This window comes from Lacerta agilis, chromosome 15, assembly GCF_009819535.1.
Source record: "Lacerta agilis isolate rLacAgi1 chromosome 15, rLacAgi1.pri, whole genome shotgun sequence".
Lineage (NCBI taxonomy): Eukaryota > Metazoa > Chordata > Lepidosauria > Squamata > Lacertidae > Lacerta > Lacerta agilis.
Genome location: NC_046326.1, coordinates 17526436 through 17543087, shown reverse-complemented (window position 1 = coordinate 17543087; position 16652 = coordinate 17526436). Strand labels below are relative to the sequence as shown.

General features: G+C 43.3%; 1 protein-coding gene across 5 annotated transcripts in view; it reads right to left on the bottom strand.

Moving 5' to 3' along the window:
• Positions 1 to 16652, bottom strand: part of USP28 (ubiquitin specific peptidase 28) — a 32405-nt gene that overhangs the window by 2403 nt on the left and 13350 nt on the right. For 2 of the 5 annotated variants that reach the window (XM_033172648.1, XM_033172652.1), the window contains 15 exons: positions 15531 to 15658; positions 15276 to 15371; positions 14130 to 14294; positions 13549 to 13760; positions 11971 to 12041; positions 10809 to 11040; positions 8717 to 8905; positions 8055 to 8200; positions 7698 to 7883; positions 6658 to 6753; positions 4802 to 4980; positions 4359 to 4437; positions 3032 to 3111; positions 1396 to 1519; positions 492 to 687 (listed from right to left, as the gene is read on the bottom strand). In XM_033172648.1, coding sequence (XP_033028539.1) covers positions 492 to 687; positions 1396 to 1519; positions 3032 to 3111; positions 4359 to 4437; positions 4802 to 4980; positions 6658 to 6753; positions 7698 to 7883; positions 8055 to 8200; positions 8717 to 8905; positions 10809 to 11040; positions 11971 to 12041; positions 13549 to 13760; positions 14130 to 14294; positions 15276 to 15371; positions 15531 to 15658 — 2179 coding nt within the window. The remainder of the gene's footprint in view (positions 1 to 491; positions 688 to 1395; positions 1520 to 3031; positions 3112 to 4358; positions 4438 to 4801; positions 4981 to 6657; positions 6754 to 7697; positions 7884 to 8054; positions 8201 to 8716; positions 8906 to 10808; positions 11041 to 11970; positions 12042 to 13548; positions 13761 to 14129; positions 14295 to 15275; positions 15372 to 15530; positions 15659 to 16652) is intronic. The other 3 variants (XM_033172649.1, XM_033172650.1, XM_033172651.1) reach the window with 3 other exon arrangements.

Here is a 16652-nt window from a genome sequence, read left to right as displayed (position 1 = left end):
TCATTCCTCACCCCAGGAGAATGCTGCTTGGCGTACACAGCAAGCTGCTATAACTGGAACGCCGCATACAAGTATGACTGTTGAGAGACAGGTGTTACTTTTACTTGCGAACAAGAGGGGAAATGAAAGAATCAAATCCCATATTTTGAACACAAAGATCTAGTCATTCAAGAAGGCAGTCTCTTCAGTAAAATTTAGATGCTGTAGCCCACCAGATGCTATTGAACTCCAACTCCCATCAGCCTCAGCCAGCACGGCCAATGCCAGATATGATAGGAGCTGTAGTCCAGCTGACATCTAGAGGGCCACATTTGCCACCTTGGCTTTAGGGCTAAGCAAAATGCAAATGTTGTGGATTATCTTAATTGTGCAAGGGCATTTTACTGACAGTCTTTAGAAAAACAGTCAGAAGGTACACAAAGACTAGCAATACTAGGCGAGAGATAGAACGATAGCAGTACAGAGTAAGAGGTCCAGGACCCCCTTCTTACCGTTCATGTCCTTTCCCAGGTAAGCACACCAACGATTTCTCATGACCTCAACGGCATCCAGGTCATCCTTTGAGGTATCATTGCTGATGAGGAGGTGCATGCAGGGTATAATCAGCTCGTTCAAGATGTTCACACCTTCATCCACTCTCAACTCATTGCTACTTTCAAACAGAGCTGCTGCAGCATCGTTCAACTTCTGTGGCAAAGCAATATGAGAAACACATTTATGGGTCTTTGGCAACAGCTCAGCCTGGTGTCTGTCACTTTCCGCAATGCTTCCTGTGGCAAGTTTTAGAGTGCAGATGAACTTTTAGGGGTTTTTGTTTGCTTGTTTTTACATTGCCATGGCAAAAAAGAGCCCAAACATCTGGCAGATATTCCCTTCCCTGCAAAGTGCTCCAACCTGAGAGAGGTTTTCACGAATCCATTCAGGAACCAAGAGATAGAGCACACTATAAAGGTAAAGGACCCCTGGGCTGTTAAGTCCAGTCAAAGACGACTATGGGGTTGCGGTGCTCATCTCGCTTTCAGGCTGAGGGAGCAGACAGCATTCCAGGTCATGTGACATAGCAGGACTAAACTGCTTCTGGTGCAACAGAACACCGTGATGGAAACCAGAGTGCACAAAAATGTTAACCTTCCCGCCACAGTGGTATCTATTTATCTACTTGCACTGGCGTGTTTTCGAACTGCTAGGTTGTCAGGAGCTAGCACAGAGCAACGGGAGCTCACCAGTGTGCGGACAACAGTGTATTAAAGCAGTGTACTCCATCTCTATAAAGAATTGGATCTGCACATGAGAATAAGACGAAGATCGAAAACAAAGCAATGATTTGGAAGCAGATCATTCTACCAGCAAGCTCCTTGAAGGGGTGGTGGGAGGGGAGAAGGGATTAATACCAACCAAGAGACATTTTCTTCTGTACAGAGCAATTAAAGATGCATTGGCGCCTCTGTTGGCTCCCTTCCTCCGCAAGGTCAGATTGCTCTGATAGGCATACACCAGATAGGTCAAAGCTTCATAGTACCTTATAAGAACAGGAAAGAGGGTGAGAGTTGCAATCTTTGGAATTAAAACAGGTTGTGCAAGAAACATTTACTGCAAACTACAGCAGCCATTCATAGCTCTTATACTTCCTTGGGACACATGGCTATACCCAGTGCTTTCCCCCCCCCTGGGGGTTTGTGAATCTAATAGAAGAAACTAAAATAATAATAATTTTTTTTAGTCTCTTCTCTAGCACGGTGAATTGTCAGTTCCGTTGATACCCCTGATGGCAGCCTCATTTCCTGTCATAGTGTTTCTTGAGTCTCAGACGGAATAGAGTGTTTTAATGTGTGAAGTAGGAGTTGGAACCTAGCAGAGGAATCAGGAAGATGTTAGTGCACACAACCTCATGCCAATGTGGAAGTTACTGTGAGCTGTGTAATATGAGGTAATGCATGTTCTTTGAACTTTTGTCCATTTACTGTATTTATTTTTTCCTGATTTGAACTATACAATGGTGATTTTATTGAGTCAAAATGACAGTACCCCTAAAAAAGCACTGGCTATACCCATCTGCTAACTACTTCCCTGTGTTCAGAAAAGAAGCCCTTCTAGAATACAAATAACTGGGAAGGGGTGCTTTGCTTAAATGAGATAGGAACCTTTCCCCACTGTAGCCCATGCACCACTCTGTAGGAGGACAGCTGCCTAGTAAGAGCTGGCCCACAAATTAGCACATTTACCAAAATTCACAGGAAGACAACTGTACCCTGTTCAGAAGTTCCTGTTCTCCCCTCAGTGCATGATGGATTACCACAAGCATCCTAGCACCACCCTTCTTCACCATCCTTATGTACAGGGGTTGCCAACTCCCAAGAGACTGTGATCTACTCACAGAGTTAAAAACTGGCAGTGATCTACCCTCTTTTGTGGGGTTCAGGTCAAGGTTGTTGAGCTTTTCTTAGGGAGGAGGAAAGCCCAGTTTTTTAAGGGTTCCAGTCAGAAATGTTGAGCTTTTTTTAGGGGAATCAAACTTGTTTATCTTCTTTGGGGGGAGCCAGTGATCTACCAGTGATCTACCACAGACGTCCAGTGATCTACTGGTAGATCACGATCTACCTGTTGGACATGCCTGGATAGACTATGGACACTCCTGTGTCCATTAGAAGAAGGCTCGTCCGAGTTTGCTGGAGTCTTACTAATTCACCTTTCCAGACAAAACGAAACTTTTTGAGCCAAAGTGTTCATGACAAGATACAGATGCGGAAATGGCAACATCATGTATTTTACTATTTTGCTGGAAGCCACCCGGAGTGGCTGGGGAAACCCAGCCAGATGGGCGGGGTATAAATAATAAATTATGATTATGATTATGATTATACACAGTGGAAAAGAAGTACTTCCCCACTCAAGTCGTCCCTAATTTCTACTTGCTATGATGCACCACCACAGATTTCCACCTTCTGTGTTGGGTCTAAGAATACATCCACTAATCCTCAGCTACCCTCCAAATCTTCACCACAACCTTTGGAAGCAATTTACACAAACTTACTGTTTATTCTGATACAGTTCCAAGCCTGTTAAGAGGTAAATAGATACTTTGCGAAACAAACTGTAGTCTTCGTGCCATTTCTGTGCCAGAAAAAGAAAATGTTCACAATCCATTACTGGTTCAGTAAGTCCCACTTTATTCACACCTGGCTTTTCTCATATTGCTCCCTTTCTCTTGTTGCTTTTGGGTACCGTATTTTTCCATCTATAAGACGCTCCCATGTATAGGGACACCCCCCCTATTTTGGGGGGACTCAATTTTAAGAAAATGAGGGGAGATGGCCCAAAGTTGTTTAGCTTCTCTCCCCATGCAGCTGCAGGCAGGAAACACTCCCTAGACCATTTCCCACGTGCAGCAGCATTGGGGGAAGTTGTGCTCCCGCCAACCGGCTGGCAGGCACTTCTCGCCCCATGCCACTATCCGTGTATAGGACGGCCCCTGTTTTTTGGACGATTTTCAAGTAAAAAAACCTCGTCTAATACATGGGAAAAACACGGTAATCATCATCATCATCATTTTATTTGTATGCCGCCTTTCCACAGTTAAAACAACACTCAAGGCGGCTTACAATATGAAAAGATTGAAAAAATAAATAAAACACATCAAGACTACATAACCAAACTGAACCATTTCCACATAAAAATATACAAAAAATTAGTATCAATAACAGCAAAAACTCCTGACAAAACCTTTCCCAAAATACCCCAGTCCTTGCTGGGCAGCAGCAGCAGTTCTTATGAAGCCTGTCAGGCCCTGCCCTGGGCCAGGTGTAGAGAGGCAGGAATCATAGCGCACTTACTAATTACAAGATGCCCATTATGCACTTCACCCTCATTTTGGGTATATGCATTAAGGCTGTGCGCTGGATTCAGATGCATCCTGAAGTGAATGTGAAGCAGGATCTCTACAAGACAGCAAAGGGAGCACTTGAAACACTCTGTAGTGTCTCAGCAAGCCAGACACTTTAAAAATGCTGTAGACATGTTTTCTACTGAAAATGGATGAACAGAATGCTACTAAATTTACCATAATATCTAAATGGTGTGGGAGGGGCAGGGCACTCTTATTTCTGCTACTGTTTATGCATGGAATGAAACAGGTTTTATCCAGGATACGGGACAGGGCAAGAGGAAATATAGACATCTCAGACAGAGCAAGTAACCCTCAAAACACAACTCTGAAGAAACTAAGTGATCACCATTTATCTAAAGGAAAATGATTTTACTTTTTGGTCACAAGAGTAGCGTTTGCTCATCTAACAATTAGGCTGCAGCTTAGACACAAAGATATAAACCAGACCTAAAACTTTAGGGCTGAGGCTCCTTACCTTATACTCTTCCATGTCCACCTCATCAGGACCAATCTCTTTCAACTTAGCTCGAGCCACCTTCATAATGCTAATCGATCTGTTCACGGAAAGGAGGAGAAAGCTTAGGGAAGTGACACCCAAAAGCCAGAGAATGTCAACTGAAACGTCTCTTAGATTTAGCTTGTTTTGATCTTACATCTATTTATTTTAGAGGTGCAAGTAGCGCTGACTTGCTGGGAGCTGCTTTCTTGGCCCATTGAGGGGGAAATGCAAGTTAGAAATGGAGAACTAAAACACAGAACAATAAAAATCTCTTTAACCATCTAATACTGATCAGTGCTACCAAAGTCACTGAACACCACTCCTACCAAACAAAGCCCCCATATAGCACTTTCAAAGCAATTCTGTGCCCTTCCTTTATCCACACAGAAGACATTACAGCTTACGTGTTCTGAACAAACCTTTCATCATAGCTGAGGTTTTTGTCTGCAAACTGCTCCAGAAGAGTCCGTTCCACCACTTGCTTTGGCGCATTGTTCTGCAGGAAGTAAACTAGGACGTGCTGAAGCCGGGGGTCATTTTGTGGCGTTGGAGTCTCTGTTGACAGCGAGTACAGCCTGGAGTATTCTTCATGGAATGCCTAATAAAGCCAAGAATTGGAACAATACCAGTCTGACAATTAGGAATCCACAATGCAAGCAATTCTTAGACTTTGAGGGCATTCTTAGCAATAAGCTGCTCATGACCAACTTAAGCTGGATGTGCTGAAATTAAAGTCCTATGAAGCTGAGCAACTGCAAGGTCTTGCTTTGCTCTGCAAATGACCGTCATGAGGCCTTGCTCCAACCATGTCAGAGTAGCTCATTGGAACTGGTACGCAAAAGCTAGCACCATATGATCTAGTGCAGCAATACCGAGGATTCTGTTCAGCGCACAACTCCAACAACAGGAGGAACAAATTGCTCTCTACAATTGTTTTGATCTTTTCTGTGAACCGCCCTGAGAACTCCAGATATAGGACAGTATATAAACTCAATGAATGAATGAAATGAAATAATAATACAATTATGGAAATTTTGCCTCTGATGGCAGTTGGCACTTTGCAGGGAAACTAAGAAAATTCCCAGCATGTTGGCCTTCACCAATCATTCAGAGGGTTTCCTGAAAAATGGGCAATTTCCACCTATCCACTTTGAGACAGCAAGATTTCTTGAGATGTCCAGAACCTGAGCTAGAAACACGAGTCTTCATTTGGAGACTTCTACAGCTGAGAAACAGGCTCAATGGATACCAGACAAAAGATTTCTTAACAATATACATACATGCATCGTTTTATTTATATGCTGCCTTTCCAAGGTTAAAACCACTCAAGGTGGCTTACAACATGTAACCCCCCCTGCATAATTACAAACATAACAAAAGTAGTCATAAACAATAAATAAAACATCAAAAAGTACAACCAAAATAAACAATTTGTACGTAAATCATAAGATCTTAAATAAATAGACAAAAAATAGTATCAATAAAAGCAGTCATCTCTGCCCCACCCTTACCCCTATACCCGCAAGCAGAGGGAAAAGCAGAATAGGATAAATGGTTATCTCTAGGTTCTAAGTTTTCTAACGACAGGGAGAAGCCCTCCTTATGTAGAGGAAGGATGAATGAATGAAAATCAGGATGCCACCCTCTCCAGGACTAGAAAGAAGCTTCACAAGCCAGTCCAGTGATTCCCTTGGTCATGAGAAGACTACACCTTGCAATATATACAGTTGTAACTCGGGTTACGTCCGCTTGGGATTACGTTTTTTTCGGGTTACGTACTCCCGTAACCCGGAAGTATTTTTGTCCGCACATGCGCAGAAGCGCGATATTGCCGTTCGGGTTACGTACTTTTCAGGTTACGAACGGCACCCCGGAACCAATTAAGTATGTAACCCAAGGTACCACTGTATCCAATATGTATATATCCAATAGCAGTAGTGGAGGGAGCGGCACTTTGGGGTGCATCCAATAAACTACTACTCAGAGTGGAATGTTTATGCTTTAAGAGCAGCAGCAGTCTTGTTATCTCAGTGGAGGACAGATATTAAGAAGACTCCTGGGAGGAGACACTTCAAAAATCACTGAAGATCTGCTTCCTCAAAGTGGACAGGGGAGCAAACAACGTCACAGGATATCAACCTCTCGTGACGGAACAATCTCTGCAATCGAGACACCGCAGGGCAGAAAAATGAAGTAAGGAACAGCCATGTGGCATCCATAGCCAATGTTTCATTGCATTTCTCCACTGCCAAAAGGCACATGTGTACAATAGTACCTTAACTAGCCCTGCTTCAGACCCATCCCGATCAAAGGTTTGACGGGCTTTAGCAATAGCCAGGATCACACCTTGCATGGCAGGACTGAGCATCATCTGACAGAAAGAAGAAAAAAGAAAGATGGAGAGCGGAAAAATGCTACATGATGAAAGAGTTAGAACAGGTAGAGAGGTAAGACATGCAGAATCCAGAGTCAGAGTTCTACCTTCTTCCATACCTGGGGCCTTCCAGATGTCAGAATTCTGAACTTCAACTCCCATCAGCCCCAACCAGGATGGTCATGGAAGCAACCAGTTGAAGACTGCCCTTCATGATTATTAAGTTACTTTGATTTGTTCACACATTTGCAGACACACTTCAACTTTGTGCCCTTCCACTGACTATGAATTAAGTGTCCACATATGCATTGAGAGGGTCTAATGAAAGATGAGCAGGAATTAAGGGCAATTAAGGGGATGCAGAGATACATCACCCAAGTCCTGACCCATCCCCATTTCCTGTATGGGATGACAGTGGCATCATGCGCAGGTCTACCTACTGCACAGCAGGTTGCTAGCAACTGGCTTACAGCCCTAAAACATACTGTCCATTCAATACAGACACAAACATGATGGTGCTGTCAGGATTGCTTCCATGCACAGGAGAGCAGTCAAAATTTAGGACTAGGACTGCTGCCACATTTTTAGAATGTTATGTGGCTATACCATCTGCGGCCTTGGATGGCAAAAAGACATCGGAAGAGGTAAAACAGCTTTAGTATTTTTATTTTTAAGTGAGCAATCTTGGGGAGTGCTCTCATGTCAAAGAAACCAAACGCTGGTGGGAAAGTCTGCAATCCTAAGCACCATCATTTGGATGGTTTGAGAGAGAGCTCTGGGATGTTTACTTCCAAGCACAACCCATCAGAAATGGGAAAGATGCAGCCCGCGAGGGCAGTGTCTGGCATCTTCCCTAGTTCGCAATGCCTCAGAATGAAAGATACTCATCCCCAACCTTTTTGCTTGCTGCAAAAAAGACACACAGACACATAGCTGTGTACCTCTTCATTATATCCATCTGCATCTGATCTAACTAGAATCTTTCCCACACTGGGGATATCCACTTCAGAGATCTGTGAGCTAGGCGGGGCAGAAAGCTCCATCCCCTTAGCATCCTGTGGCTCTTCTGCCTGAGTGGTGGGGTTTGCTTCTTCTGGGAGGTGCTGCACTGGTTCTGCCTCCTTTGACTGTTGCCACACAGAGATAAGAAAACAGAAAGAAATCAGAAAGGGAAATGAAAGGCAGACCAGCAAAGCAAAAAAAAAAAAAAAAAAGGTCCAAGCAAGAGGAGGCAGGAAGCAGAGGCATGGACAAGTGTGCCTACAAAGGTCCGGAAGCCCAGCAATTGCTATTTTCACCTTGTCAAGAGCTGCCAATCCACCAGCCTTCTCGTATGCATCAGCTGTCTTGGCAATGGCTTGAGCCGTCTGTTCCTTGGCAATCATGGCATGTTCGGAGGAGAGGGAATGTGCCATCCGTTCAGAGCTGGAGGAACAAGATCTTTCTGAGGAGAGAAAAATAAGTGTAGCCTACAATTTACTCTCTACGTCCAGCAAGACATTTAGAAAAACATGAGAACTAGACAAAATGTTAAAACGTGGGTCGTGCCTGGCCCTGAGCTACAGCTAGTGTGGGAGGGCAAAGATTCATATTCTACCTTTTGAGCAATGCTTCCAATGAACGGGACAAAAACAGCAGCCTGTGTCTTGTAAGTAATGCATTAATAAATCTGGAAGAGTAAAAAGGTATCAAGGCTGGTGCCAAGGATCATCCCCAGTGAGGGAATTCTACAGATAGCAAGCAATCTGCGTTACCTCCAAATGCCAGGGGCTTTGGAAGAACCTCTGAAGATCATCTCAATACATGGGGCAAGTCAATATGGGGGGTAAAGTCCACACGGGGCTTCTTATAGAAATTTAAGCACCAGGACTGCCCTGTCACTCTCAGCAATCCAGTAAGCCAGAGGACTGATCAACCGGCATTAGGAGAGGCAAGCAAAGAGACTGTCTGCTTTTCTCACCTTGTCCCAAGTCAGAAGAGAGGTCCTGAGACTCTGCTGATGATGACTGATCCATCTGCACCATCTTGCTCGACTGCTCCTCCCATTCTGCCACCTCCTGTTCAAGCCTCCAGTTGTCTTCTTGGATGTAGTGCTGGAGCTCCAGAGGCAGAGATTCCACTTCTCTCTGGGTCTGCCCATTAACATAATCTAATGAAAGGGAAAATATCCAGAAGGTGCTGGTGCTCGTTTGCCCCTTGCATCCTACCTCTGAATACCTGTCGGGCTCACTATTAAACCAAAACACTTTGTGAAAGAATAGCCTACAGTGAAACCTTTGTTTATTAATACTATAGGTCACCCCTACTTATCTGAGAACCTTGGATAGAAGTTGCAGACAGTTATAGAAACGGAATTGGGTTTACACATCACCGGGGGGGGGGGCTACACACCCACGGGCGGCACTGTGGTCTATACCACTGAGCCTCTTGGTCTTGCCAATCAGGTCGGCGGTTCGAATCCCTGCGATGGATTGAGCTCCCGTTGCTCTGTCCCAGCCCCTGCCAACCTAACAGTTTGAAAGCATGCCAGTATAAGCAGATAAATAGGTACTGCTGCGGCGGGAAGGTAAACAGTGTTTCTGTGCATTCTGGTTTCCATCACGGTGTTCCATTGTGCCAGAAGCAGTTTAGTCATGCTGGCCACATGACCTGGAAAGCTGCCTGTGGACAAACACCGGCTCCCTCGGCCTGAAAGTGAGATGAGCGCCACAACCCCATAGTTGCCTTTGACTGGACTTAACCATCCAGGGGTTCTTTACCTTTTACACATCCACACACCTACTGCTAAGGCTCAAAATGCAAATGATGTAAAAAGGGACCTAGGGAAAGCCCCAACTCCTCCCAAACCATTAGCTCCTCATTTATTACTCCTCTGCTCTCTCAATCCATCAATGCCTGGAGAATTCTTTCAGCTTCTTATCAACCCTTATGCTTATCCTGGCCCACATCTACATTTAAATTGGGGTAGGGTTGGAATGGAACTTTATTAAGATGATCTCTGTGCTGTGCCTTTTGATCCATAACAATCCTGAACGGGAGATACAAATAAACTGAAGCTGCTTCTATCCCAAACACGCACCACTGGTATGGGGTTTAGAGCCAGTGTAGTTAAAGAGTGTCAGAAGTAGGACCTGAGAGACCAGGATTCAGAACCCAGCTGGACCATGAAGCTCAACTGGGTGACCTCGGGCCAGTCACTAGCCCTCTCAGCCTAACCTCTCTCACAGGGTTGCTGTGAGGTTAAAAATGAAGGATGAGTACTATATAGGACACCCGGAGCTCCTTGGAGCAAAGATGGGCAATGCATGTAGGAAGTAGGGAAAATAAAATACCTCAATTCAATCCAACTGGCACCCAATGATGGTTTCCAACCGCCAGCATTCAGGGCAAAGACAGTGAGAGGTGGTGAGAGATCAACTGGACTACTTAGGTGTGCTTCACACCACCTCCCAAACCCCAATGGACTAGATCTTTTCAGTGTCTCAGAGAAAAGGAGGAAGAGTCAGGCAATGATGCCATGAGAGATGGCAATGGTCAACTGCTTGCCTTCATACTCTTTACTTGTTCATCTCTTTACCCTGCACAAGCTAATTTTCTAGACTGCTCCAGAAGACAGGTATCTGAATAGAGCATATCATCAACCTGAAGGAAGCATGTACTGGGCTGAGCCAACATCTCTGTCCCCATATGGATGTTGGGTGTTACTTTGGGCCCAGTTAGGATCACTCTCAGCACTCACTCTTGCTTTGCAGAAGGAGGTCAAGACATCCTCTCTCTCGTGATTTCAAACAACATTAAATGCAGGCTAGACATCTTACACTCCAGTACTGCACCCTTTTTACTGTACCATTTCTATACACAACTAGATGTGTCTAGAAAAACACTTGCTTAGAAGAGATCACTTAGCCCAAACCCCAAGTCCCCACAGACATTCCCATGCAATCAAGAATCAACCATGAGCCACAAGCAGGGACTGGGTGCATTGCAGAAAAATGCTTACAGAACCAATAGCTCAAGATCACTCAGACAAGTAAGCATTTCAAAGTCCTTACCACCAGCAGCAAAGTGTGGTAGCCTTTTATTTATATACATCAGGCAGTAGGCACTAGCGTTCCTCAGGCCACCAAAAGAGTCCCTCTCCAGTTCTTCCCAAGACGACTCTGTCACAGAGATGTCATTATACTTGAGCCAGCTCTTTCGGGGCTGGTTGTAGATGTAGGCCCAGTAATGGCCAGCGTTGGCCTGGCCTTCGTGGACCAAGACAGCATGCAAGTGGTAAGGGACCTGCAAAATATGCACACACATACACAACAGGCTTATTTTTAGCAGGTGAAGTAACATGACCTCAGGCCAGATTCAGCCAGGCACATTCCCAGCTGTTGTGCCTGTTAAGAACTATCCATTCATACAATCCTGGCTTCACACAGAGAGGAACAGATTCTTTTCTTCTCGGAGCAACATGGCTTTAGTTGGCAGAAAGCAGTGCTTCGGAGTCATTGTGACAGCTACCCAGAAAACACTTGGCAGATTGACACATAAGAGTACAAGCCACTTATTGGGGGGGGGGAACCAAGATTATACAACGTAACTCCACTAATATGATGGAAGAATCTTGAAACCCAAGCCTTTTAAGACGAGGAGCCAAGAGGCAGATACTGTATAAGCCAGGACACACCCAGTATTTGATTCATTACGTGCTAGAGGAAAAGGGCACAAACACCTCTAAGCATGAAAGAAGCAGCTCTCCGTCTTTCAGTAAGGTATCTGAATGGTCCTAGTAACGTATTTTGAAGGGGGAAAGGAGAAAAAACTGAACCAACTCCACCAATTATTAATATTTACAACAGCATCTGCAGCTCACTAAAACAAGTACAGGAAATAGTGTAAGGTAGAAAAATGGAAAGTGCCTGTGTCTGATAACAAGTTTTAATGAATCCCATTCCACAGCAAGGTAATTTCATTATTTGCAGGATATCATATAGAATCCAAATGCCTGCTTGAAAAGGCTGGGCTTTAGTAAACTAGTTTTATGTGGACAGATCAGAGAATTACTTTAGGTTCAACAACAGCAGTTATGCCCCCCTCCCAATATGATGATATTGCTTTCAAGAAAATTGTAAATGAACTCAATTAACAGCATGCGCTGCTTGCATGTACCAGTGCTAGCACAAGAACAGAAAAACATAATCTCAACGAAAAGTCAAAATATCCTACCTGATGAAGCAAAGGATCTGAGTACATCTGGTCAATAGATTGGGAAAGCAGTGCAATAGAAGCATTCAGGTCTGTTAATCAAAACAATTCAATACTTATGTTTGATCTTGTGCTAACTGTTAAGCATTTCTAGCACACAGACAACACAAATATCTACCCGTATCCGCAACAACACACATTCAAATCCATGCACTGCTGCATGACAGGCAGTTTCTTGCCGCCTTGAAGGAGGCACCGGTGCACCCGTTCTTTGAAAGTTCTCCCTGGACCTGGATGATCTTAATAACTCTAAGCCCACATGCCTCGTTCCTTAGGGAAGTGATTAACAGGGAGGGGCCTCTCAACTCCAGACATTCTTGGAAGAAACTGATTATCTAGAAGACCCATTTCAGCCTGAATTTAGGCCTTTATCAGAAGAAAGATGGAGAAGTGGAACTCTGTTGATTTTCGTCTCAATGTCTCAGTGGCTTTTGATACTACTAACCACACCATTCTTCCAGAGCAGCTTCAGAGAATGAAGTTGGAAGCATTGATTTACAGTAGTTCAGCTCCTATCTCCAAAACTCTATTCAGAGAAAGGTACCGGGTGATGATTTCGCCCAAGCATTTGACTAAAGGAGTGCCCTTGGTTTGGCTGCTGTAGCTTTTTTAGCATATTGTCCATTTTCACCTTTACTGTATTTCAATGTCATATCCCACTCTGGGGTTGGGTGAACAATGAAGAATGGGTTAGAAATTACTTCAATTTATAAAGAAAGTAATCGTGAAAATTGCCAAGGCTATTGATGTTTTGTGAAGAAAACGGTTACCTGCAGAAGTCTCAATTGCTGTGGAGGTATAATAGACAAAAGTGTGCAGGCAGATTAAGAGCAGGCTGCATTTAAAGTATTTATTTCTTGCCTTTCAGCAGGTCTCTAAAGCAGCTGATGAAATCAAGTGAAAAATGCATCACATATAATAGGATATAGGCTCCTCTAGCTCAGAGTCTGCATCCTACAATATGCCAACACTTACTAATCTTTCCAACTTCAAATGAAGCAAGCAGGCTAAATAACTGAATTTAGGATAAGCACGTTTCCATCAAATTTGATACTGTTTATTTTGCATTGGTATGGGGCAGAGAATGAACAGCCCTGAACATACCTAATGAAAGTCAGTGACTCTAGCTCCGTTTGGTGGTGGTGGTTGTTGTTGTTATATTATTATTATTAATAATAATTTCTGTCCACCTTTCACCATAAGCTCCCCAGACCATTTAAAATACAGTTTAAAAGCTTACAATTTAAAAACAAAACAAAAAACAAACGCAATACAGCGGTACCTTGGTTCTTGAACTCAATCCGTTCTGGAAGTCCATTTGACTTCCAAAACGTTCGAAAACCAAAGCATGGCTTCTGATTGGCTGATTAGCCCCGGAAACAATGCCGACAGCCAAAACAGGCGTCCGGCTTCCGAAAAGTGTTCACAAACTGGAACACTTCCAGGTTTGCAGCGTTCGGGAACCAATTTGTTTGTCAACTAAGCCGTTTGGGAACCAAGATACCACTGTAATAGGGTGGGCACTATCTGGGCACAGACCTTTTATGTCCTGCTCAACCTCTTCTCTCCATCGTTGCAGGCAGGCCACAACAAGGCTTATTTCATCCTCTGTGATCTCATGAGGGATGTGACCTTCTGGTACCTTCACAGGAAGTCTGGGAAACTGGAGGGGTTCGTTGGCTGGCTCCTGGCGAGATGTGGCTAGGGCAGAGGCTACGTCCTTGGCACTTTCAGCTTGTGTTACTGTCACCCTATTAAGATAAGGATAGACAGATAATCGATGCTCCAGTTCCCAGCAAATGGAAACCAACACTTCTCTGAAGTGTACTCAGCAGCCACCTAATGAGCTATAGTATGACGCTTTTTTGGCCAGAGACCCCCCAAAACAGCATACACAAAAGTTACAATAATTTGAATTGCTGACATCTTATTTTTCACATTTTAAATCAACCCCGATGGAAAGCCAACCTCTGTCAGAATGGCATCACTCAGCTTTCAACCAAGTCCTTCACTGGAAAGATGGAAAGCAAGGAAACGGAAAAAAATATATAAATGGATCCCAAAATTTCTGGAGTCAAGGTGAGGCTGCAAATGATATCTTAGGAAAATCATTTATTTACCTGCTTTGCGTTGGAGGAGTCTCTGAAGTTTGGCATTCAGCTACTGGTGTCAAGTCTTGAGTGCAGGGGGCAGCCCTGGGCAGCCTAGTACCTGCAAATTCAAGAACATACTGCAGCATGTCTGGTAAAGGGAAGCGGCTGGCACCAGAGCCGTATCTTGTGTACCTAAAGAGAGTAAATCAAAGAGAATTATGACATGTTATTCATATCCTACTTTATAAAAACACCAATTAAGTTTATTGAATCCCTGTATACTTTAAATTATTCTAACGGGATCAAAGCTACAATATTTATTTAAGCAAGCATTAGCGACCAATTGTGCTTTCCCTTTAAATATCTGGCATATGCCCAAGTGTTAATCACATGCCCATTTCAAGGACTACTGTAAATCTAATTTAAATTTTAACTACCAAGAAAACTGCATGACAAACTATCACTCACAGTTGGATTCTATAACGTCAGGCATAATAACCCAAGAAGGAAGAGGCACCCGTTTGTAGGGCTTTCTAAAAGTCAGTCAACACATATGGAGACCCCGTGCTATTCTGACCTTAAACATAAGATGGGCCCCAAAACAAGTAGTGTTAGTTAGTGCGCTATTTGCCTATATTACACAACAGTGATATAAAGTAAAGGTTATTGTTCATGGTGGAATGCCAAGGACCAGTTAAGGAACTTATTCTGTCTTAACTACAAGCCACTGTTACTCAGCCATGAGAACCTTAATAGCCAAGCATTCAATCCATGTCCTTGTGTGTGTATGCAATGCTGGATAAAAGCTTGTCCCCCCTCAGGAAATTTGCTTTGGACTCATCCAGCAGCTACAATAAATGTGGCTAGACAGAAGCAGGATATAGCTATGTGACCCTTTGCAGGCTGGAGAATAGGGAGAAATCATAGAGAGAAAGCTTTTCCTTGCCACTCTGAGGTCATTGAAATGACTGGAGAGATGTGGAGGCTCCTGCCAAGACTGCACTCACAGATCCCAAACTGAGTGAAAAACACACCAGTCCAATGGGTTCATATTAATTCCATGTGGGGAAAGGTGATATTGACACTGCTGCTCTAATCATGGACTGACCACGATACATAACAGTCTGAATATGGAAACATGAAGTTTTGTAGTTTGAAAAACTGACCACCTACCTTTCCAATTTCTGTTGTAGAACCGTTATCTGATCCTTCAGTTTCTTGATCCCTTCTCTTTTGGCTTGAACAAGCTTTTTGTTACCATACAGGAACCTAAAGGACAAACACGTCTTTGTGTGGTCTCTTTTTGTAGCATCAATCCTCCCATTACGAAGACTGATGCAGTCATGCCAATATTACTCCTAGCAGGCCTTGAGGGTAAAGTCTGATGCTCTGAGCTTTTGCATATGATACTACCAGTTAACATCTCACCTGTCCATATAAATTATCTGTGGAAATTCTAGCTTGTTGTGTATCTTCTCTGGCTGCCCAAGCGACTGATTGAACTCAAAACGGGAAAGTTCAAAAGTCAACACAGGAGGCAGTTTTGTAAACCAGCGCTGGAACACAAAAAAAAAGGTTTTAAGACAGGAGGAGGATGCTAGACCTTCTTCATGTAATTTTCAAGCAGCTTCAAGCAGGACTTAATTATAGAAAATATGTAAGATACCAGAGATCTCACCCTATCTATCCACCACAGGAAGTCACATGCCATACCCAGCGGGGAGGGGCGATAAATGTATATTATTTTGTACATTTAGTTATAGGCTATTTCTGAATACTGATTTTAAAGTCAAGCTGAGCCCACCTTAAATCGCTGGGTGTGTACAAAGGCTTAAGGTTACAGAGCAACACAAACAAGCCTTACAACCACAACTAAAAACTGCCAAGTCAGAAACTGTTTCAAATTGACACTGAGCAGAAGAGTTTTCCAACTGCAGATATTAAAATCCATGGTGGGAATATCCTGCCAATGGTTCCACCTTCTAAGCTTTTAAGAGACTTTTGGCATCTAGAGCTAGACAAAGCTTGCACGAGAAAAAAATAATATCACACCCTCTGTTTTGTAATTAGTTGGCCTGATGCACTTTTTTAAAAGTTATCCTAGTTGTCACAACTTTTACCTTAGCAGTTGAATGTAACATAGGGACTATTTTTAAAAAAAATCCACAGGTTTCTTAAAAAGCAATCCTTATTCTTTGTCCTACAAAAGCTGATAATTTAACTATAGAAGAGAAAGCAGAAGAACTCCTATTAACTGAACAGAATGAGAACATTCCTGACTATTCGCAACACATCAGCCTCCTAAAGCCTTCTTTGCATATGCAAACAGAAAGGCACTGATTTAAGATGCAATTTAAAGGGTTAAGTAAAAAATTGCCTCTGGCTATGATTTTTGCTTTTAAGCTTCCTGGGATCCTAAACTATGGAGCTTAAATCACTCAAGATGATTTGCCTTACAATGAAGCCCTGGGAGATTAGGTGGGTAATTTAAAAAATCTGACATTATTTTCGACATAGAGCCAATCAGCTCTATCAAGGAACATCACATGA